Source organism: Porites lutea, chromosome 1 (genome assembly GCF_958299795.1).
Source record: "Porites lutea chromosome 1, jaPorLute2.1, whole genome shotgun sequence".
In the NCBI taxonomy this organism is placed as follows: domain Eukaryota; kingdom Metazoa; phylum Cnidaria; class Anthozoa; order Scleractinia; family Poritidae; genus Porites; species Porites lutea.
Window position 1 is genome coordinate 13,075,320 of NC_133201.1, and position 24,288 is coordinate 13,099,607.

General features: G+C 39.8%; 1 protein-coding gene and 1 pseudogene across 2 annotated transcripts in view; one reads left to right on the top strand and one right to left on the bottom strand.

The window, feature by feature from the left end:
• Positions 1-17,843, top strand: part of LOC140945582 (uncharacterized) — a 37,407-nt gene extending 19,564 nt beyond the window's left edge. For both annotated transcript variants that reach the window (XM_073394597.1, XM_073394605.1), the window contains exon 6: positions 17,288-17,843. In XM_073394597.1, the coding sequence (XP_073250698.1) occupies positions 17,288-17,374 (87 nt within the window). In that variant the 3' untranslated portion in view covers positions 17,375-17,843. The remainder of the gene's footprint in view (positions 1-17,287) is intronic.
• A 3,582-nt stretch (positions 17,844-21,425) lies between these two features.
• On the bottom strand, positions 21,426-22,296 carry LOC140950685 (uncharacterized; annotated as a pseudogene).
• Between the last annotated feature and the right edge of the window lie 1,992 nt (positions 22,297-24,288).

The following is a 24,288-nucleotide window of genomic DNA, read 5'->3' on the forward strand; positions in this document are numbered from 1 at the left end:
TTTGTACGTTCGGATGTTTGTGGCAGGGGCCAATAAGGTTGAAGGTACTATGAGTTGATGCGTAAGAACCAATGAGATTTTGGCATCTAACAGCTAATGACTGCTTAAGGTCAAACAAGCGCACTTAGAGACCGTCATCTTGATTCTTCACAATTTTTACGTCTTTTATTACTTAAGGTGTTTAGAAGCGTAACATTGAAATATCTTCATGATTCAAACGCTGAGTACAGTGATGAAGCTATTGAGGGGTGCATATTTTAGTGCAGCTGTTGCTTCAAGACATTTGACCTAATTCGGCTATCGCGAACGGTACAACACACGTATTTCATAATTTATGAGTTCTGTTTCACCTGCTTCAAGGTAGAGTATAAAAGATCATATTTTTTTCAAAGTTTTTCCAAGAAAACATTAATTGAAATTTAGATATGGACTTTAACTCGGAAGTTTGCGGCCTATAAATTGTTGTTTTAGAAGTTTGAAAGGTAAGGCGAGTATTATTAATTTTGTAAACAGCTTTATTCTTTCGCTTACAAAGTTCAATGGACGTTTTTTGTACCTGCCAAAAAAACATGTACAGTATGTGGTCCTTGGTCCGCGCAAGTCCCCGATGCCCTTGGTCCGCGAAAGCGACAGCTTTTGTTTTCGAAGAATGTTTTGAAAGTCGTCCCTATACATGTCTACAAGTTCTCTTTTTTAATACCTCGAGTACATACAGAGTTGTTGGTAATTATTTTCGACCGCGCTAAAACCGCTCGTCGACGCTCGTGTGGGAGACTCGAGGAGACTGTTGTGTGAAGTCTTTAAAAGAAAAGCAGATTATTTTATGCTCACAACATCTTCCGAAAAAAACTTTAGCTTGATTGCATCAAGAAAAGAAAAAAATACAAGAAATACTGTGAAAATCACGTTTTCGTGTGGAAACTATAACATTTTTACGTTTTTATCGTGATGCTTACCTGAGACGCGGACCAAGGACCAGATTCGCGGACCAAGGACCATCGAAAACGGTCGCCTTTTTGCGAATTCCAAGCAAAATAATTATGTCTGGAACTTGAAACTTCAGGATTATCGACAGGAACATAAAAGCTATCTTCAGGGAGTATTTCAGCTCGTTACATGAAGATTCGGGTAAGATATTCAAGTTAATGACTTTTACGCGCGGACCAAGGACCACACACTGTATTAGGTGAGGAACATGATACACGCTTGCTGCTTAAGACTTATTATAGTTATGGAAAGGTATCACTTTTATTTTATTAGTAAAGATGCGTAACTTGAGTCGAAACGGTAGCGGTCAGGGAATTAAATTGGAAGAAGCTAGTTGACAAAATAATTACATTATTGTTTTATTGAGTGGAATAACATGATATGTGTAGAAATATATTTCGGCAGTTTGATAATTTTCTTGGAAGTTAATAAATGGAAAAAATTTCCGTATAACCCCATACATTAATCCTGCATTCTGTGTCATTAATTATGAATCCGTCTTATTGTCCTCTAAGACAATGGGGAGTATTGCATATATACATCGGTAATGAATACTTACTGTGGTAATAGAAGAGGATTTCAATTTCTATCTTTTTCTATCCCCCTCTTTCTCTTTTTTCCTCTCTCATTCACCTACCACTCTCTCCAGTGTCCCCCGGTTTCCTTTTTTAAGGCTTTGTTTTTTTTGCCACGTATACTTGCGTTCTCTCCTGCTATGTGGGGTTTTTATTCCCAAGTCAAGAGACTATAAAGGGGACAGAGAGGGCATCCCCCATATACACCCTATTCCATAGGTAATTCGTCTCGAGTTATTTTTAGAATCGGGATAAAGTTACCTCGCGCGAGGCGTGGATGTTTCGTGGAGGTTTCGCATGACCAAACGCCGTGCAAAACATGTCGGGCGAGAGGCAATGAAAGCGTAAAAAAATCGAGAGCATTCCTGAATATTGAAGCGAAATGAGTCGGCGCTCACCTGGGAAAAAGGAATCGCTGGACTCTTTGACAACCCGTGAAATCAGTTTAACTCGAAGTTGTCGTAACCTCAGTGCTTTAATAAAATGAGAAATTTCGCCGGTCTATTGAGACCGGTCGTTTGTACAATTTAGGGAGTTTAAGATCCAACGACGCGGACGACAACTAGAACGTCAAAAAAACAATAGGTTTAATTAGCAAAACAACAACTTCGCACGTGCAACACACTTTTTTGTTCATTTCTTTCCCGTTTTTACACGACTACGACGTGAAAATGCCTAATTTCGCGTTTTATGGAGGACGTAAATAAGCAACGACGAAATTTTATTTCTCTTTCTGAGCTTGAATATGGTCCCTTGAAATTCAGCTTTAGGAGGGTTCGCCTACAATTGACAAAGTAAGTGGGTAGGAATAATCGCTATAAAGACTGAAAAAAATAAACATCAAACCAGAAATTGCTCTCTTCAAACTGTAAATTATAAATGATCCTGAGAGAATATTCAGTGTGTTAAGGATTTCCCTGCTCTAATTTTTAGCTCTATACAAGAGAGGAAGGGCGATTCTTTTTTAATTTCGGTTTCGCTGACACAGCTTTCGCAGAAATCTCGCTGTAGTCGTTTTCGTCGACAAAAGGAATAGCAAAATCGCTCCCCGCGTCTTCCCCCATTTTGTTCTGCGTCATTTCGTGAAGGACGCGTGACTCTCAGCGTGGGTCATCCACGCGAAACACATTCGCGCTATGTGATTGGCTGTTGTCTAATCCCCCTTGAGATCTGTGATGTTAAAAATAACTCGAGACGAATTACCTATGGAATAGGGTGTATATGGGGGATGCCCTCTCTGTCCCCTTTATAGTCTCTTGTCCCAAGTATATGACCATTTACTTACAAACGCGGATATATATGCGCACAAAAAAAGCCCATAATATATTCGTTACAAACAAGCATGCGTATATGGGGTCACAGAAAGTCGTCGTATAAGAGGCACCGAATTATACCGTCACCAAAAAAAACTCCTTCATGTACGATGGAGCTGAAAAGTAACTTCAGTTTGAATTAAGCATGGCCGCAATGGCCGTGTTAATTTCGAGCAAGGTTTGGCTCTTATTCATTACCCTCACAGTGGTGGTGGTTGTTGGCTACCCGACAACGGATTTGTTGGAATCCGTGGATTGTCTCTTTAGAGGCTGTGTACGCTATTTCACGAATGCTGACCGAAACAACAGTCGATTCAGTTAGAAATGAGCGTCTGACAGGCCAAACACGACTCATAAGCTCGTGTGATAATGTGAAAGATGACCTTGAGAGTCTGCTTGAACAGATCGGTTTTTCTTCTTTTCTCTCTCTCGCGCGAATTATCACCTTTTCTCCTCCACGAACACGTTCTAAGCCCCGTAATCTCGAAGCTTTTTTTAGTTTCCCTAAATTCACTCTATAAATTCCATGTTTCTTGTTTTGTATTCTCACACTTTAATAGCCTTCCACCTCTTTCCTTGCTCCTCCACTTTTATAATTGTGATTTTCATGGTTATCTAACTCGTTCTCGTTCAACTTGCATAAAATGTCCCTCAGGTATCAATTTTTGCTATTAGTTCTCAAGCCCCGATTATTTGGCCAAGGTTATCCCACTGATATCCCCTTGACTGTCCGTGACAGCCTGTAACCACCACTGATTTTAAAAAGAAACTAAAACTTTACTTTTTAAGCCTGAATTGAATTAGGGCAGGATTATCATAGTTTATTTGTCACTAGTACTGCTATAGGACTGCTTGCATTACTTAATTTAAGTTTTGTATCTTGTTTAGTTTTGTAATTTAGCCTTCAGTCTTCATTTCTATATAAATAATTTCTGTCATCTTGACCACAGGTCGTATAAGCCCCCGGCTTTGGCTTTACTGAGTTTGTACTAAATGAAAGATGGAATAATAAAGATAAAGTTAAAGTTACTAGCACTACAGAGAATACATGCATACTGAGTAATCATTTCCTGTGGTTTATGCTTCTTTAGCAGCTTTAGGTGTTCCTGATTGGAGTTGACCTCAGATGCAGTTGTAAGGTGTTTTAATTTTCTTTGACCTCTGTTTAAGCCTACAGCTTTAATTTAGTAATATACATAAATTTAGCCAGGGCTAAAAAGCGAAGCTCCCATTAATAAATATATAATTTAAATCAAACAATAAACTTGTAATCCACAAATCATTTAACTTAAGGGCACATTCACGTGGCTTTTGAGGGAAAAGCTAAGTGATTTTAGAGTGAAACATCTCACATCAAGTTGACTTATATGTTCACCCAAAAAATAGCAATCATCTTCCATCACATTCAAGAGCCATAACGGTTCTTGATCACAGTAGATTAGGCCTGGAAAACAAATCAGGCTGAATCTTTTGCGTTCGATAAGTTTACTTTACAAAATCTTGCCAACAAATCTGGAGGTGTGTAAACCAACCTTTTACACTTTTTATACATCACATCTGAGGTGAAACAGTACTATGAGGCGCTGTATTTATCATACAGACCTCGGACAGAATGCAGTCTTTCAATGTTTTTCAAGACAAATTGCACTCAGTCAATATTCAGGACGATCAATCGTTGGCTTTTAGCGAAACCGTTCAGAAAATTTCCAAAATCACCTATACGGCCAGCCGGCTCTCACTTTTGACAAGCGGTCGAGTGTGTGAATGAACATTAATAGAGTTACGCTTCAACGTAACAACGAATTTATTATGTTAATTTTTTTTATTTCATGGCTTTATAACGATGTGTAATCTTGAAAAGCGTTTGATACGCGCGACATTTTGAGTACTCATGCAAGCGACGTTCGTGAAAGACTGAAAACAAACGGCACAGCGATTAAAATTGCAAAAGAGACTTCTAACAATCATTGAAAGAAATATAATTCGGTGAAACATTTAAAGAGACAGCAATTTTCATTCACGACGACAAGTATTAAAGTGTCTCTAAAAATCCTGAGTCTTTAAGTTTATGTTTTAAGCCGGCTTCCCGGTGTTTGCTTTTTTCAAAGATGAACTCGAGGCAAGAAAATCGCTCAAAGTTTTCTTTCTACAGGAAAATTTATAACTAAATATTCTTCCGAACGTTTTCTTTCTATTTGCGGTGAGAAAATATATCTAAAGGCTTTTTAAAGTTCTGTAAGCTTATATCAAACCTGATACTAGGTCAGATCATTGTCTCAAATCTTACAAACGTGCATAATTAACTTGCAGACTGGAGCTCCGCTATTACGGCGAAATAAAAATTTTAGTTTGTATGGTTTTCTCTGTAAATCCTGGATCTGCGGAATAACTACATGTATGCATGTAAGTTTCTTTGTCCGGGAATGTGATAATTTCCTGCTATGCCCGGGGGGAGGGTACCCCTTATGATGGCCTATACGGGGAGGCTCCACCCGAAGTCCCGGAGAGGTACTCAACAAATATTTGTACGGGGAGGCTCCACCCCGAGGTCCAACCCCTTACCCGTCGAGAAAGCGTTCTAAATTTGTGACTGATTCCTATTTTATGACAGTGCGGGTTTCCCGCAGTTAAAAGGGATACAAAGTTCTAAGCAAGGTATGTGAAAGGACTACCATTTGTCAATAGAAGGTATACGAAATCGTGAAAAATGGTATATAAAAGGTTAAGGGGTAACCCATGGTTTAAGTTGAAAAATTGACACTCGCCAACCCCCCCCCCCCCCCCCGCCCCTCCTGGGCTACTATGTCAGTATGACGCTGGGCCCAGCTCATAAGTGTTGTTTCAAGGATTTTGAATTTTCACGGATAGTGAGACCTTGAGATTTGAGTGGTACATGTTAGCTTAAACTAAAGCTACCGGCCAAGTATGAAGAATTATGCTCTGCGTGAGTCAAGATCATTCTCTCACCCGCTGATAGCCTGATGCAGTCCATTTAATTTTCGGGGGGATCAGAAGTGAGTCTTTAAACTAAAGCGGGATGTCTTGTTCCTTCGTAGGAATTTACTGTTGTGTCTATGCGAATGTTATGAATTCTGCAAGAATGCAGTTCCTCGTCGGTTGCTACTATGGTAAAGTCTTTGGTGCAGAGAGCGAAACTAGCTGTTTAAATACTAATAGCTATAATCGAAAATACTTATCTGCCATTGGCTGCAAAAAAACGCCAAACTGAAGTTATAAATAAAATATCCTTTCAAATATAGTAATCGGGGCTTGAGAACTAATAGCAAAGTGATACCTGAGGGACATTTTATGCAAGTTGAACGAGAACGAGTTAGATAATCATGAAAATCACGATTAAAGTGGACGAGCAAGGAAACAGAGGCAGGTGGAAGGCTATTTAAGTGTGAGAATACCAGACAAGAAACACTGGAATTTATAGAGTGAATGGAGGAAAAGAATAAAAAGCTTTGAGATTAGGAGACTGAGAACGTGTTCGTGGAGGAGAAAAGGTGATAATTCGCGCGAGAGAGAGAAAAGAAGAAAAACCGATCGGTTCAAGAAGACTCTCAAGGTCATCTTTCACATTATCACACGAGCTTATGAGTCGTGTTTGGCCTGTCAGACGCTCATTTCTAACTGAATCGATCGTTGTTTCGGTCAGCATTCGTGAAATAGCGTACACAGTCTCTCAAGAGACAATCCACGGATTCCAACAAATCCGTTGTCGGGGAGCCAACAACCACCACTACTGTGAGGGCAATGAATAAGAACCAAATCTTGCTCATAAACGCGGCCATGCTGAATTCAAACTGAAGTTACTTTTCTGCTCCATCGTACATGAAGGAGTTTTTTGCTGACGGTATAATTCGGTGCCTCTTATACGACGACTTTCTGTGACCCCATATACGCATGCTTGTTTGTAACGAATATAATGGCTGTGGTCACACTTGGGCTTTTTTTACTATAGTAAAGTCGAGTTTACTACTGTAAACACGTTTTCTAATGTGACCGGTTTTTCTCATTTAACTATGGTCAACACAGATCTAGTCTGTTGCGGTGGCAACGGCGGTAGAATGAAAGCAAAGTTTACTATAGTAAACTTTCCTAAAACGATATGGTTTATCGCTGGTATATCTAAACTTTGTTTATTCAGTTGACTTCTAGTCGCATTATTTGAGATGCGTTCTCTAAGTGTCACATTGCTGAATACTTATACATGTATTTTCAGCGCTGCCAGCCTATTCTTTTCCTTTTTTCGTGCCAAACAGTACAGTAGAGATGTCACAGTGACTCAGAAAATTTTCGCTTTCATTCGAGGCAAGTCCACAGTAAATTCTGGATCTCTAATGTGCGTGTTTCATTTCTGAGTCGAGCATAAATTTAGAAGTAAATCATTCAATTCAAGTGTTTTTTTTTATTCCGTGTAGCCAAATTTTTTCTATCTATTGTCTGAATATGGATTTTGGTGGCACGCTTTTTTTGAATCCTTCATGTTCTTTTCACTTTAGAGTTCCACCGTTCCTCAATAGTTTCGTAATCCCACCAGGCGGTTTTTCAGACGATCACGGCCGCGAAGTAATTCAGCATGGACCGCTTATATTTGGCCGAGAAAATAATGGGATAGAAACAGTATAAGCAGCGGCACAATTTTCAGTGAATGTATGATGTACAGACAGTCACGTAACTGGATAAAAAATAAAACATTCATGGAATGTCGTAAGAATTATCACCTGTCCTCAGGCTCATCATTTGAGTGACACATTTCTGTTGGGAAACCATCTGGAACGTGTTAAGTCAACTAATGAGTTTTACTATAGTAAAGTTTTTTTACATCCTTTTTACCACGGTTAAAGCCTTTTACCAACGTCAAATCCCAAGTGTGACCACAGCCATTATGGGCTTTTTTGTGCGCATATATATCCGCGTTTGTAATAAAATGGTCATATACTTGGGAATAAAAACCCCACATAGCAGGAAAGAACGCAAGTATACGTGGCAAAAAAGCGCACGTATATCTTGTAGCAGGAATGATTGCAAGTATAATATCGTGTCATAATTATGGTACGGTTTTGTTCAGTCTCAAGTCAATAAAGCCATCTTTATTGGAGAAGACTATCTCCTACCGAAAGCTTAAATCTATCGACTTGAATTCCCTCCAGTCCGACCTGACTGCCACTGATTTATGCAGAAATCCTCCTGAAGTCCTGGAAGATTTGGCTGAATGTTATAACAGCACACTGAAAGTTGTTTTGGATAAACATGCTCCTTTGATTACCAGGTCTATCAAAGAGAGACTTTGTGTTCCTTGGTTTAATGAGGTGATTAAGACGGCTAAACGTGAAAGAAGAAAGGCTGAAAAGAGATGGAGAAGAATTAGATTAGACTCTGATCTGGCTGCCTTCAAGGTAAAGAGGAATGCAGCAACTGCTCTGATGAACAAGGCTCCTAGGGAATTTTACACTAATTTCATTGAGGAGAACAGCGGGGTTCAAAAGAAGCTGTTTGCCGCTAGTAATCGCTTACTAAACAGAGGATCTGCCGACTTTCTACCTTCCACTATTGATAGGGCTCAATTCGCCGAGGACATCGGGAAGTTTTTTGTAAAGAAAATAGTGCATATTAGGAGTCGCCTCGATTGTCATGGTGCTGTAAACTATCATAAACCCGACATAGAGGGCATTGAGTCGTCTTTCGTCTACCTCACTGGATTTAAGATGTTAACGGAAGATGTGAAGTCTCTTATGCAGCATTCGTCTCTAAAATCTTGTGCTCTTGACCCTATGCCTTCAACTTTGGTCAGCCGATGTGATGTCCTACTTCCTGTACTTACAAAATTAATCAATATGTCCTTAAAGTCTGGTCAATTTCCTGTCGCCTGGAAGGAAGCTTTAGTCTTACCGTTACTTAAAAAACCTGGCCTCGACATTATCTTCAAGAATTTTCGTCCCGTTAGTAACTTACCATTTGTTTCGAAGCTGACAGAGTGAGCCGTCTATAACCAAACTCATAGTCACATTTGCATGAACAATCTTTACCCTGCCAATCAGTCATCTTATAGAAAGAATTATAGCACAGAAACAGCGTTGCTGAGAGTGAAAAATGACATCTTGTTGAACATGAACAAACAGCATGTAACACTACTCTTTTTATTAGATCTTAGTGCGGCGTTTGATACTGTGGATCACAATGCTTTACTCAGTCGGCTTAAGTCAAAATTTGGTATATCTGGAACGGCACTTGAATGGTTCCGTTCCTACCTTAATGGAAGATCTCAGCGTGTTATGGTCCAAGGAAATTTATCTCAGAGTTTGAATTTGGACTTGGGAGTACCGCAGGGCTCTTGCCTCGGGCCATTGCTTTTCAAGATTTATGCGAGCAAATTGTTTAATGTTATCACGGTGCACCTTCCCACGGTTCACTGCTACGCTGATGACACGCAGTTGTATGTGTCTTTCAGTCCAAACATAAGCACCGGGCAATTTGAGGCTGTCACTGCTATACAGCACTGTGTGAATGATATACGTAATTGGATGACCAATGATAAACTACTTGTCAATGACGATAAAACAGAATTCCTAATGAATGGTACCAAGCAACAACTAGCCAAGGTTAATATTGATCATATTTTAATTGGAGACCGTGTAATTAGACCAAAAGGGGTGGTTAAAAACTTAGGGACATGGTTAGACTCGACTCTTTCAATGAATTCTCATGTAAATAGCAATTGTTCCAATGCTTTTTATTACTTGTATAATATAAGAAGAATTAGGAAACATCTTTCTAGGCGGTCCACTGAGACGCTCATTCACGCATTTGTCTCAAGTCGTGTCGACTATTGTAACAGCTTGCTCTATGGCCTGCCAGCTTACAACCTTAATAAGCTACAGAAACTTACAGAGGGTCCAAAATGCTGTCGCTAGGTTAATTTTCCTGGAATCTAAATACTGCCATGTAAGACCGTTGCTGTATAATCTGCACTGGCTGCCGGTTAAATTCCGAATTGACTTTAAGATATTATTGTTAACGTATAAGGCTATCAATAGCTTAGCGCCTTTTTATCTCCAGGAACTTATTAGTCTTAAAGAAGCATGTAAATACAAGTTACGCCCCGATTGTGATGGACCGCTACTAAACCCTGTGAAATTCAGGACTTTAACAACGTTAAGAGATCGATCTTTTGCTGCTGCTGCTCCTCAACTATGGAATTCATTGCCCTATTTTTTTGTGATTTTATGTGCTTTTTAATCTCGTTTTAGTAGGTTTTATGCAGTTTTTTACGATTTAAGTAGTCTAGGTAATTTTTATAGTTTTAGTGTTGACATAATTGTTTTACTCTTTTTGGTCGGTTCATGCACTTTTTACATGTATACTTTATGCAGTCTTAGTGTTTTTTGTTTAATATTTTTATTTTTAAGCGCTGATGAAAATAGCAATATTGATATCGGCGCTATATAAGTATTATTATTATTATTATTATTATTATTATTATTATTATTATTATTTTGAAACAAATGGCCGACCATACAGGAAGGGCTTCCAGCGGTAAGTGATTTACGGCAACGTTTTTTGCGACAAAAAATTGTAAAGCCTCGCGTTTAAAGGTATGACTAAAGGTATGAACATGCGTTTGCGATGTGTTTGTTGGATTTTTGATCTCGAATCAATGAATTATTGCTGATTTTTGGGCGAGTAAAGTGATGCACTTCGACTTGATGAAAACAACATGGCGGCCCTAAACAATGTTTAGTAGTTCAAATCGATTTTATATTCCTTTCTGCCGTACTAACAAAAGAAAGTATTCTGTTTCAATCCAGAGTCTATCTATCTTGTTACTAAATTCATAACTTAACTCATCAGTCTCTGTTTATTTCCTATTTTTAACGTATCACTCCGCGAATTTCATTTTATTTTGCTTATTTTTTTGAGACTGGGGAGCCCAGGCTTCATAAAGCCTTCTGGTTTCTTCTGGGCTCCCTTGCAACCTTACAATTCCTATATGTATTCTTGTATTGTATTATATTTTGGCTTAATAAAAATGAACTGAACTGAACGCCTTGCTAAAACTTGAAATCTCGGCAACGCGAAACTGCAAAGCGTAACTGCAAACGGCGGTTTGCGGTTTGCCTGATGCTAAAGGTCTCTGTTAGATCATAAATGTCTAGAACCAACCGCCACACTAAAATATGAACCCCTAAACAGCTGCATTACTGTATTTAGCGTTTGAATCATGAAGATATTCCAATGCTATGCTTCTAAACACCTTTAGCCGTAATAAAAGACGACAAAATTGTGAAGAACCAAAATGGCGGTCTCAAAGTGCCCTTGTTTGACCTTTAGCACAGCAATGTCATGTTTAGATGCCAAAATCTCATTGGTTCCTAGCATAGTACCTTTAACCTTATTGCCCCCTGCAACACACATCCGAACAGACAAAGCCACAAAGATACATACGCTCATACCACATATAGATAGATAGATAGAAACTTTATTAAAGTGTCAAAGCCGTCTAGCCAGGGAAAAAAAGAATCCCTTACTAATTTGGGGACACCAATTAGGGGAGAATATACAAAGTAAAAACTATATACAGTAGTAGGTAAAATATCTGTAGTTATCTAATTACGAGATTTATAGTAAAAATATACAGAAGTCATATGACATATAAGCTATTATTTCAAAATAGCTAAAAAAGCTAAATACTTCCTCAGTAGTATAGGAGGGATGTTTTACTCCTCTTTTTTGAGCAGGAATCTCATTAGCGTGAGCAGGAATACGTTAACTAGGTGACGTCATAGGCTATTGTCTTGATCTCATGAATAAAATGCGCAGGAATCTCATAAAGATAAGGTCATGTGCTATTTTTAGATGGATGATGTCATGGTCGGTATAACCGGTTTGACAGGTTTTAGTTATTTTCGGAAGATGATGTCATATGTATTCCGGGGTACTATGATGTCATAGTTGTTTTGAATACTTCAATAGGAACAATAGGCTTGCCTAGACTTGCCCGGGCTCTTTTAATCCTGATTGTAGAATCTATTCTATCTTCCAAATAAAAGCGCGCTCTCCGTTCAGCATTTTATTATTGTCACAAACTCCAGTAAATAATATTTTTGAGCGGATAGCTTCCAAACATACTAGTCAACGGTCCGAAAACAGTACTCGACTTAAAACTATTCACTGTGACCAAAGATAAATATTTTTATTCTCCAAAACCATTGATTCTGTTTTGTCAATATAATTCAACCTTCAAACGTTTCTAGACTGTGGTATCGAGCGTTAACCATTAACAGGTTGGCCTTTTTCCTTTTAGACCTGTATCATACGAAACAAAACGAACGCAAGCGAACTGTATTTTATTATTCATCGCAAACTAATTTAATATACACTGAGCCAACATGAACGCTTGTCGCATAAATTATCCACGGGAATCAACTCAATTATATATAAACAATGGTGGGATTAATACGCGCGTGCTACAACCACACTACACCTTTGTTCCGGTTAAAAAATACATTTATTGATAACAAAACCATCAAGTGTTACAACAGTTTGTTTGACAAACAATCGATTGAGTAAGAATTTCCGCTTATCGATGGCAAGTTCTGTCGATTCCAGCCAGTCATATCCTTCTGTGTCTTTGAGATCTTGGCGGGTTTCCATCACTTTTCGGAATGTCGGATCTTTCTTCATTGCATGCATCCACTGTAAAAACTCTAAGAACACTTTTCTCAATTCTTTTCTATATACTGGAAGCAAAGCATTTTCAGCTTTAATGCGGGCCACTTCAGGCGAGTCTCCGTTTTGTTCATACTCGTTGATCAGAGCTTCGAGCTGGGCTTCGTGGCGATTACCAACTTCATTTTGAATGCGTGACCAAGGATCTACATGCTCCTCCTCCTCCTCTCCGGAAGAGTCCATTTCTTCGCTAGATTGAGAACTTTGAGATGATTGTTCTCTTTCTTATGAGCTTTCAATATCGTCGTCATCATCTTCAAAATTTCCATATCCTTTTTGAATGAAATGATTATAATTGCTGAACATTGTGATCCGAACTGCACGAGGTTTAAGAACTGACTGAATCAGAAACAGCGGCTTACTTCTTTTATAGCTATCGATGGAGGCACGGCTGCAAAGCACAACGGAACTCTATGAACTTTCATTGTACCCCTCCTGTACCCTTCCTGTACCCCTACTGTACCCTTCCTGTACCCCTACTGTACCCTTCCTGTACCCTTCCTGTACCCCTCCTGTACCCCTACTGTACCCTTCCTGTACCCCTCCTGTACCCCTCCTGTACCCCTACTGTACCGTTCCTGTACCCCTCCTGTACCCCTACTGTACCCTTCCTGTACCCCTCCTGTACCCCTACTGTACCCTTCCTGTACCCCTCCTGTACCCCTACTGTACCCTTCCTGTACCCTTCCTGTACTCCTCCTGTACCCCTCCTGTACCCTTCCTGTACCCCTACTGTACCCTTCCTGTACCCCTCCTGTACCCCTACTGTACCCTTCCTGTACCCTACTGTACCCTTCCTGTACCCTTCCTGTACCCCTCCTGTACCCCTGAATTCTCTTAAGTACTCCCCACCATTGTAAAATAACTATATATTAAATGATTCTGTTAACTGTGAGTCATTTTTCATAAGCAGTCATGCCTCGAACTTTTCCTCGAATTTGTCCGCTATGTGGCAAACCTGGTGTGTCCAACTTGAGTCTTCATCTTGAAATTGTCCATGACTTAACCGGGCTAAGACGAACACTACTCTTAAAAGAGGCTAAGGTTTCTTGGGAATCAAAAAGAGAATATATTTCTACAAGCGTCGACTTACCTCGTTGTTCATCTAGTTCCACGAGAAAAATATGTGAGCCAAGAAAAAGAAGAAGACCAGTAAACGAAACGCCGAAAACTTCTTCTACTGCGAAGAAGGTAAAGCTTTCCCATGATGTTTCCTTGGCAACCGAGCCTTATCCAGATTTTATGTTTCGCCATAAGTTCTCACTCCTTGTGGTTGGACCAAGTCAATCAGGGAAAACAGTTTTCGTAGAACAGATTCTAACGAGAGATCGTATTGTCTACGAAACCAACAAGCCCTGTCGCATTTTATGGTATTACAGTCAGTGGCAAGATAGATACGAAGCTTAGAAATCAGCGATCGGAAAGGACATTAAATTTTTTCGTGGCCTTCCCTCATTTCAAGAAGATCTGCGAGAAATTGACCCAAAATACAACAACGTTATCATCTTTGATGATCTAATGGTAGAAGCGATCGAAAGCCCCATCGTTTCTCGGTTGTTTACCCAAGGTCGCCATAGAAATGCCAGCGTCATACTGCTCCTTCAGAATATGTTCCCCAAGGGAAAATTTAACACCGATATCAGTCGGAATGCACAGTACATGGCTCTTTTCTGAAGTCCTAGCGATCGGAAACAAATCGGAATTGTTGCTGAGCGTATGTTTGATAAGAATCGCCAACGATTCATGACAGCTTATTATCATGAAACAGAGAGGCCTTACGGTTACATCTTTGTAGATAATAAACCGGACACGGCGGCAAATAAGTAAGTATTGAGTGACATTTTCGGCTCTTGTCGTCGATATCCGACTATTAACAGCTCCGCAAAATCGGTGGAAACCGTCAAAACGACCAGTTACGAGGAAAACATTGCCTGCGAAGCTAGATCAGCAGTAAAATCGCCTCCTGTGGTCAAATCTTCCCCGCCAATTGTAAAAAGGTCACGGCCATTTCCTTTTGATGCAGTCTGGTCTGAAGCAGCCTATCCCGTTGTACAAAATTATATGCAAGGAGCGCCCCGATGCCAAACCCTACCAAAAGACTTTGGGATCACGGAAATGTACCGCATTGCCAGACATCTTTATGATCCGTATCTTCCATCGTACTCGTATGGAAATTACTGGCCTGTGAAAATAAGACACTATTGCAATGGAAAATCGAAATGGATTTATTTACACAAGGACGATCCCAGCGTAAGATCTTTCCTAGAAAAGAACCAAACGAATGCTCGATAGACCAATAACAAATTAATTAAACGGTTGTCGATGCACTTTGCAGTGGAATATTTTATTTTTCAATAGACCTAACAATTGTGTACGAAACGGTACCTTATCTTTTTGTTAGAGGACTTAAGCATGATTGTTTAATTTGCGAGAGCACAAAAAAGGCATGAGTCAGATGCAAATTACTACTGGTTAAAGGCCGGTTTACACGCTACGATTTGTCGGCCCGATCTGTCGGCCGGACAGTGTCGGAGCGCAAATCGTACGTGTATTTTAACACCCGATCCAAAGGCCCGACTTGAAGAATGTTTTGTAGCCCTCGTTCTTTCTTAAAGCGGTGTTTTTAATCCGCATGCGCACTGAATGTTGCTCTCAGGAAAAAAATGGCTGACTATCACAATTTATGGGCGCTTTATTCATCATTAGCAGCAGCAACAACGTCACTGCTGTTACTTGCTGCAGCATTATTAAGAAACAGAAAGAGACGAAAAAGAAAAACACGATGTGCTTGGGTGAAAAATTGGCATCGAACTGAAGCCGGGGCATTTCACCAACTTATGGCAGAACTGAAGGTGATTGCTTTGATGCTGTCGACCTCTTTGTCAAATCCAAGTTGTTCATTCAGTGATCTGGCTATATGAGTTCTCGCAATCTCTCTTTTATTCTTGTCATGGTAATCTTTACTCCCCTTGTCAAATAGACACGGATATTTAAACCATTCACTTATCAGAAGGGAGATTTCTTCCTCTTGGAAACTGCGCGACTTTGGCCTCTTCGGAGTCTTCTTATCCGCCATTTTGATTGCTTCTGATTTATACGCATGCTCTCTGCTCAAAATTTTGATCGACATGTCGGCTTCTTTGAAAGTGTCGGCCCGACTACACAAAAATCTGTTGCACTGCAACAGATTTTCTGAATCGGGCCGATTTTCGTTTTCACGAATCGGCCGTAAATCGGGTGTCAAAATACACGTACGATTTGCGCTCCGACACTGTCGGGCCGACAGATCGGGCCGACAAATCGTAGCGTGTAAACCGGCCTTAACAGAGCGTGTAACAAGACATCAAGATAAAGTAATTTTATAGAGAGAGCACTGTTTGCAATAGATTGAAATAAAGAGTTTGAGCTCGATTTTTTTGCGTCTGAGTTTTGTTTATAACCGGATTTTTAGTTAGGCAAGCGAACTTGTTTCCTTAGCAAAGCGATTGCAAGAGTAACATGCTGAACGGAGATTGCGCTTTTATTTGGAAGATAGAATAGATTCTACAATCAGGGTTAAAAGAGCCCGGGCAAGTCTAGGCAAGCCTATTGTTCCTATTGAAGTATTCAAAACAACTATGACATCATAGTACCCCGGAATACATATGACATCATCTTCCGAAAATAACTAAAACCTGTCAAACGGGTTATACCGACCATGACGTCATCAATCTAAAAATAGCACATGACCTTATCTTTATGAGATAACACAGCATTTTATTCATGAGATCAAGACAATAGCCTATGACGTCATCGGTGTTAATGTATTCCTGCTCACGCTAATGAGATTCCTGCTCAAAAAAGAGGAGTAAAACATCCCTCCTATACTACTTTCCTCCCTACCTCTCCTCATGTACCCTTCAAATGTTGTTTCTCCTGCCATACTAAACTGAACCCATGTATGGAATTCAGGAAAAATTTAGGTTTTTGCATTAGGATGTTTTTTCTAAAAACACTTTCATTGCAGGCTTGCTTTTGGAAAAAATTAATTCGAGCATTTATGATATTTAGTTGGTGTTGTTTGTCATATTCTTACAGCCCGTATACCAAGCAGCCACAGAGAGGTACTGAGATCACTTTTTTAACCTGCAAGCTCTTTCACTTTGGCTTCCCACTCTATCCTTTACGTCTACTCTAGAGATCGCTAAGAGACCTTGCGTGTAGGCTACCATATATTTGATTACTTGTACAGTGCTCTATTTCCTATTTCCATGACGACCCGTCTAGAGTAATTTTGCACATTTAAGACGTCAAAGGCAAACCAAAAGGTTGATCTCTAGTTGCCGTTGCCATTCTGCATGGAGAGTAGACTGTTCCAAGCGTTCTGATCGTACGGAGGAACGTAAAGTAAAGACGCAAGGAAAACAACAGCGAGGGAACTGGGAAAAGCTTCGAGGAAAGGGTTGTTCTCTTTTCCTTTGCCTCCTTCCATTTTTCGCTCCGTTCAGTTCAGTTTCCACTGCTCTCTTCTATGTTAAAGAGAAGTGACAACATGAAATATTTCTGTGTTTACAGGCTGCTCACAAACAACTACAAATTAGGAGTACAATAGTTCCTTTTTAATAGTCATGAGAAAGTGGTATCTTATTATTAAGTAATGACCTAATGTTGACTTTGTATGTTTTTTTTTTTCAACAGATCAGAAGCACCTTAGAAAAGACTCTTGGAAATATTGGACCATTTTCCTTCTGTGTGCATCCTGTGGGAACTATTATGGAACTTTAAAAACTGCAAACTTATTGTCGTGATGCAGGAAAAGTCACATCATCTTTAATGGTCACTGTTGCATTTGAGCTAACTTCTAGGAATTGGAGGGTCATCAGTTTCCTTTCTTGTCGTCAGTCTAGTTACTAAATGAGAGAGTTGCAAGGATTTTGCATAGGTACATAGCTATACAAAGCAGTGTAGACTCCCCCTAGGGGGACTGCCATATGAAAATGACCGGGATGCTTGTCATTTGGCTCAGGGGTAGAAATGGTAGATTTTGGACTTTAGGATGTTCAGGACAGAAAGCAATATTTTTATGTAATAGTAGTATCCATTAGTGTTGTGTGTAAGATCAATTTATGGGTCACCTTTCCGACAAACATCCCCTTCTCTTTCATAAGGTAATGCCCCCGAGTGAATACCGTTGTACAATTTACAAGCATCATTTGTGTAGCTATGAAAGAAATAAAACGCCTTCAGGTATTGAGATGCGTTGTTTATATATTATTGTCATCATAATTTTATCATTATATCATAGTTGAATGCGGAAGACGAGTTCCTCTTCTCTTTGAATAAAAACAAATCATTTTTCAGGCAATACTCAAAGTGATAATCCAAGTCGCCCATAAAGAGACCTTTTCGTTTAGAAAGTCCACGGGGAGGCTTCCTCCTTGCCCGTTTTGTCCGCATTTAATATCGGACTGCTTTTTTATAGAACTTACGAGACAAACCCTTGGTTAGGTAGATTTCACGGACGAACAAGCGGCTATTGCATCCCACAGGGGAGGGGAGAGTAGACTCTAACCTATAAAGGATGGGAGAAAAGTCCCGGGCATGCAACACAAAGTACTCGCAAAATATGATCGCTATAATAAGGTTTCCTTATATCGAGGTTCTTTTCCTTATATTTTGCTATTACTGGGGCGAAAAATGTCGTTCGTTTTTACTCATTTGTTTCTACCTGGGTCAAATTCCCATCCCAGGCTAATTTCTTCATAACAAGAAGACTTGACCAAATTTGGGAACCGTCTCTAGTATCCCCAAAAAAATGACGTCAATGAGACAGGATATTGCCAGAAAAAGGAATGGTGACTGAGAAGACGTGGAGACGAAGTTGAGTAGTGGGGCAGGCACAGAATGAACTTTTTCCATGCGGGGGAATTTCATTAACTCGCGGGAGAATACATTAACGCCGATAGCGTCACCCATTCCGTTAAGGTAGGATGATGTCATAGTTTATTTTTAGATGGCAAGGAGCAAGCGACGTCAGAATACCTTAGGGGTTGACGTCACCAAAAAATGTTGAGATCATAATCTATAAATAGAAAAGTGATATCATGTCCCTACTTGGTCATGATGATATCATATTTATTCAGGTAAGATGATATCATGGTATATTTTTACCTACCATTTTTTCTCTGTTGTTTCGAAACACATAATATGGTCCTTCCTCACCAAGCAAATCATTCACTAGACTGCAAAACAGTCGGTTTTTTTCCTCAAAATCAGTAAAGAAATCGGTAAAGCGTGGCGTAAGAGTGCTACGCGCGCGAACCGCGCGAGCCTCACCCGCCCTCTGTTTTCAGCCTCGTTCCTCACCTTTTGTTTGACTGCTCGCGCGTACTTGAATACGCAAAAATACGGACTGTTTTGCAGTCTAATCATTCACGAATTATTTATTACCGGTCAATTTATTACAAGATGGTTCCTAATATCGTTGTTGATTTAAGCGCTACACCTCGGCTGGCTGTCGATGAAGTGGAACAAGTTCAACGGCAAAGGATAGGAGGTCTTATCAACCATATCTTCCAATTGACTTATACCAATATGGTTGACGAACTAATTCAAGGAGAAAAGCTGAATTGCTGTCACGGCCGTGCTATTCAGCATCCAAGTCAAGGACAACATTCGTGTCCTATGATGGATAAAGAGGATTCTTGGTTGCATTACCAAGAAGATGTGTTAGAAAAATTGATTCGAATGCTGTCCTTCATGAATAATGTTGAAAGTGTTTGCAATGCTCTTGACTTTAAGCTTGGTCAGTCGTGATCAGTGGTGATCTTCAGAGTCGTGTCTTGCGCGCTATACATGCAATTCAGCTTTTCTTCTTGAATTAGTTCGTCAACCATATTGGCATAAGTCAATTGGAAGATATGGTTGATAAGACCTCCTATCCTTTGCCGTTGAACTTGTTCCACTTCATCGACAGCCAGCCGAGGTGTAGCGCTTAAATCAACAACGATATTAGGAACCATCTTGTAATAAATTGACCAGTAATAAATAATTCGTGAATGATTTGCTTGGTAAGGAAGGATCATTTTATGTGTTTCGAAACAATAGAGAGAAAAAATGGTAGGTAAAAATAAACCGTGATATCATCTTACTTGAATAAATATGACATCATCATGACCAAGTAGGGACATGATATCACTTTTCTATTTATAGATTATGATCTCAACATTTTTGATAACGTCAACCCCAAGGTATTCTGACTACACTTGCTCCTTGCCATCTAAAAATTAACTATGACATCATCCTATCTTAATGGGATGAATGACGTCATCGGCGTTAATGTATTCCCCGAAAGTTATTGAAATTCCTCCGCATGGGAGAGGTTAATTCTGTGCCAACCCCACTACTAAGTTGCGTTGGGTCAGCTTTTTTGAGAGAATAATCTTTCTTTCTTTACAAAGTCAGCGCCGCGGAGAAGAGTAAAGTAATACATGTAAATACAAAAGAGGCCCGAGGACAGATTCCTGCGGGACACCGCGTTCCAGCAACAGACGTTGGGATGGTCTGGAATTTTATTTTCACACTGACGAACTGTGCGCGCGATGTTAAATATGACCTTAGCCAGTACAGCACAATTCCTTTCACTTACAAACGAGTAGACACCCTTGACAACAGGATGTCATGGCCGAGAGTATCAAAGGCTGCAGATAGATCAAGTAGAAAAAAATATACCAGAATTGTTCTTATCAACATCCCGATCTAAGATACGATCATTCAGTTGCCAAGCAACTACAGCTTTTTCGATTAGTTTAGACACAAATTTTAAGTCTGAGACTGGAAACTCTTCATCCCTTTTCTTGAGTTGGGGGTGATACTGCAGCAACTTTTAAAGCTTTTGGCATCGTACCATCAATGAGGGACATATTAATAAGCGAAGTTAGGGTAGGAAGAATCGTGGTTAGACATTTAGAGCAAAAGGACCACAAGACCTTCTTAGCCATAATCTCGACCTGATTCACATTAACAGTCTGAAAAGTGAAGAGCTCCTTAGAGTTTAAAAGTTCATAAGCAATCAGGGAGCTTTTCGACTTGTTGTAGGCCAGGCTGATTGCGGGTCGGAATTTCATTTCCACATATCCTGAAAAATACTTGTTTATTAAATGTGATGAGTTATAGGTCTGGTTTCGCCTGTAGAGTAGAATGTATGAAGTTTGTCCGTCAGATATGTATTTACCAGTGAGACAGTTTTTTCCGCACGGGTATGAGCCCCGGGGCTGGTTGTGTTGTGTGAGATTGCGAAGTTTGGCCCTAACTAGAAAATCTCTGAGGTTACTACTACGTCTATAATCTACAATGGGTACAGCTTTAAAGACGTTATAGCAACGAGGGGATGAAATAAGGATGTGAAAGTGTTTGCGAATACTGGATGAGATGGAACGAAGGGCTGGGTTGTAGGTGATAACGAAGGGAACACGTTCTGGTTTGTCCAGTATGGAAGTGTCATGGGGCGTAAGTGCTTCTGTTCGTGTGATATTGTTAAATCGTTGTATTTCCCGTTGAATGAAATAGCGATTATAGCCACGTTTGTAAAGATAGTCAATAAGTTCATTGGAAGTGAGTGTGAAGGTCTCGTTGGTTGAACAAATGCGGCGGAGTCTAAGAGGTAGACTGAAAGGAATAGCACGTTTGTTGTGTATGGAATGACATGACGAATGCAGTAAGCATTGGTCTTTGTCTGTAGGTTTGGTGAAAAAGTCAGTAACGATTTTGCCATTGTGAAGTGAGACGTTGACATCGAGAAAGGGGATGGATGTGAAGGAATAGTCGCATGTGAACTTTATGTGGGGTGAATGTCATTGAGAAAGGAAGTGACTGTGTTAAGATCCTGTGCTGATCGTGTCCATATCACGAAGGTGTTGTCTATGTAACGCCACCATATGAAGGGTTGGAAAGAGGCACGTGATAAGGCGTACGTCTCGAATTTGGCGAGAAAAAGGTTGGCGTATGAAGGAGCCATCCTTGTCCCCATAGCGGTACCATGTGTCTGTAAGTAATGTTTGTCACTGAAAGAGAAGTTGTTCATAGTGAGAATCATGCGTATGAGGTCACAAAGTGTTTCAGTACTGATGGATGAAGCGTTGCGGTCGCGTGTATTCACAGGTACCCCAAGCTCATGAGTGAGTTGCGTAACAGAAATATTATAAGAGTTTGTATGGAAAATTTATCGATGGTTATTTGGGGCATTAAAAAAAATATAACAATGCATGAAAACTTCCTACCTCGTATGCCCTCGTTATGAGTAATGTTAGTGCAAAGAGATGACACGTCTAGCGTGACAAGAAAAGCGTTTTCGGGTAGCTGCCTAAGATGTTTCAGTTTGTTAACAAAGTACCTTTTATGTGTCGAATGTATTTTGAGATGGTGGTCTACAAATTGTGAAATGCGTTCAGAAGGATTGCTGTTGATGGAAACAATGGGGCGGCCAGGGTTATGTATTTTGGGTAAAATGTAGAAACGTCCGTGTTTGGAGTTAGACTGTATCAAGAAACGTTTAGTGTTGTCGTCAAGGATTTTGTCACGAAGCATGCGTTTAACTTTGACCTGTACCCGTTCTTTGATGTCATAGGTAATATCGTTGTCAAGCGGTCTGTAGAATTGGTGTTGTTGAGTTGTCGTAAGCATTTGTTTATACCAGTCTCTGCCTCCATAATACCGTGGCTGATCCTTTGTCAGCGGATTTAATAACAATGTCGTTGCGTTTGTAAAGTGATTTAGGGGTGTGTCGTTCGCGTGTGGTCAAGTTGTGACGTACAGGTTCAGGTTTTATGTTGCGTAGCACGGCGGCTTTGTCAGGAGGTCCTGCGCGGCGAAGCCGCAAAAACGAGCGCAAAACCAGTGCGAACGAGCGGCTAAGACGAATATTCATCTCCAATCGGAACGATCCGTGCGCAGGCGTACAGACTACTCAAAAAAGGCCCCCGTCCTTTTTAGGCGGTTTCTCGTTGCTCCCGCCCCAATGTTCTCGCTGTTTCTCTGCCCTCGCCCGCCTTTAGTACTTTGCGCGCCCAACCAAAACTAGCCTGTGCCAGGCTCTCAGATACAGTAGTATAGTGGGGACGTATTAACATGAGTAAAGCGAAAATAAGACTTGCGCGACTTGAAGTCAGCTTTGACTTCAGTCCAATTTACATGACGGTGAGTGGGGCAAAAAGAGAGACCCATTTCAAGTAACTGGGTCTCGTCGTGAGTAAGGTTGATGTTGCTTAAGTGTCCAAATGAATGTTATGGTTGTTGTATCTCCAGTACCTGTTTCTGTTGAAACTTTTGCGTCGGCGTTTTCAGTTGCTCGTGTTGGTTGTAGAGTGATTGACACTGGTATTAATAACATTGTCGTTATCGTGATTATGTGAAATGTGTAGCCGCTGATTATCCGGTCCTTCTTTTTTTTTTTACAATAACACATTATTTCATATTTACACGAAAAGGAAAAGTTACAAAAATTGTAGAAAACTAGAAAAAAAGTAGCAAAATTACAATTTACAAAAGTTATTGAAAATTACAATTGAAATTATCTTTACCCTTATACGTCTTATACATGAAAAATCAGTAACTCTTCTATTTATTTATTTTTTTTAACATAACATAGTAAGGTAACTAACGAAAACTATATTTGCCAGAATGATTAATCATTGCACGTATATTATACGCACACGTATCCACAATGGCTTTAAAAAAAGGAAGAAAAAAAAAAAAAACAAACAGACAGACAACTTAAACAGGTCAGTTAAAGTATCAAATCTTTTAATCTACAGAGCGCCGCCTACAGTTCACTTCCACAGAATAGTACATTCGTTTAAAAAGAGAAGGTTTTTAATCGAGACCATTTCTTTTTAAGTGTCTAAAGAATTATGGTCTTTTGCAATTTGCCCTTCTATTTCCACAGTGCGTTGAACTATTTGTATGGACATTTGGACATTTGGGCGCGTATCTCTTTGTTTACAGGTGTAGATATAATGCCTGGCAATAAGTAGTAAATGGTGCAGTAACAAATCTTTTGCATCGTTAATTAGGCCAAATAAGAGAGCTCCTGAGGGGTTGAATTGTTCTACTTTGGAGGTGTTTTGCATTATCGTCCTCCAGATTCATCGAAACATCTTTCCAAAAATTTTAATTGCAAATTGGAATCAATGCTTACGAACATCTCTTTGGAGAACAAAGAATGCATTTTAACAGGGGACATGAATTGTAATTATTTGGTCAACTCAGACCACAAAGAATTGAAATCCATTTTCACTGCCTTCGGATTAAAACAGCTCATTAAAGATCCCACGAGAGTTACACAGGATTCAAGATCTTTGATTGACGTCATCTACACCAACGAACCGTGGAATATTTATTCTGTCAAAGTTATTCCTGCTGGTTTGAGTGATCATGATTTAGTCGGCTGTACTCGAAAGATTCACAACTTCAAATACCAACCAAAGTTGATAACATGCAGAAATTATGCGAATTATGATCCTGTGGCCTTTTGTAACGATTTGAGATCCAGTGACTTTGGCTCTGTTTTTACATCATCTTGTGTAAATGATGCGTGCTCTCGCTTTAAGTGTATTCTGCAGCAGTCTATAGATAAACACGCCCCTCTAATCACCAAGAAAATCAAAGGTCGTCTGTGTCCTTGGATGACTAGTGAAGTCAAA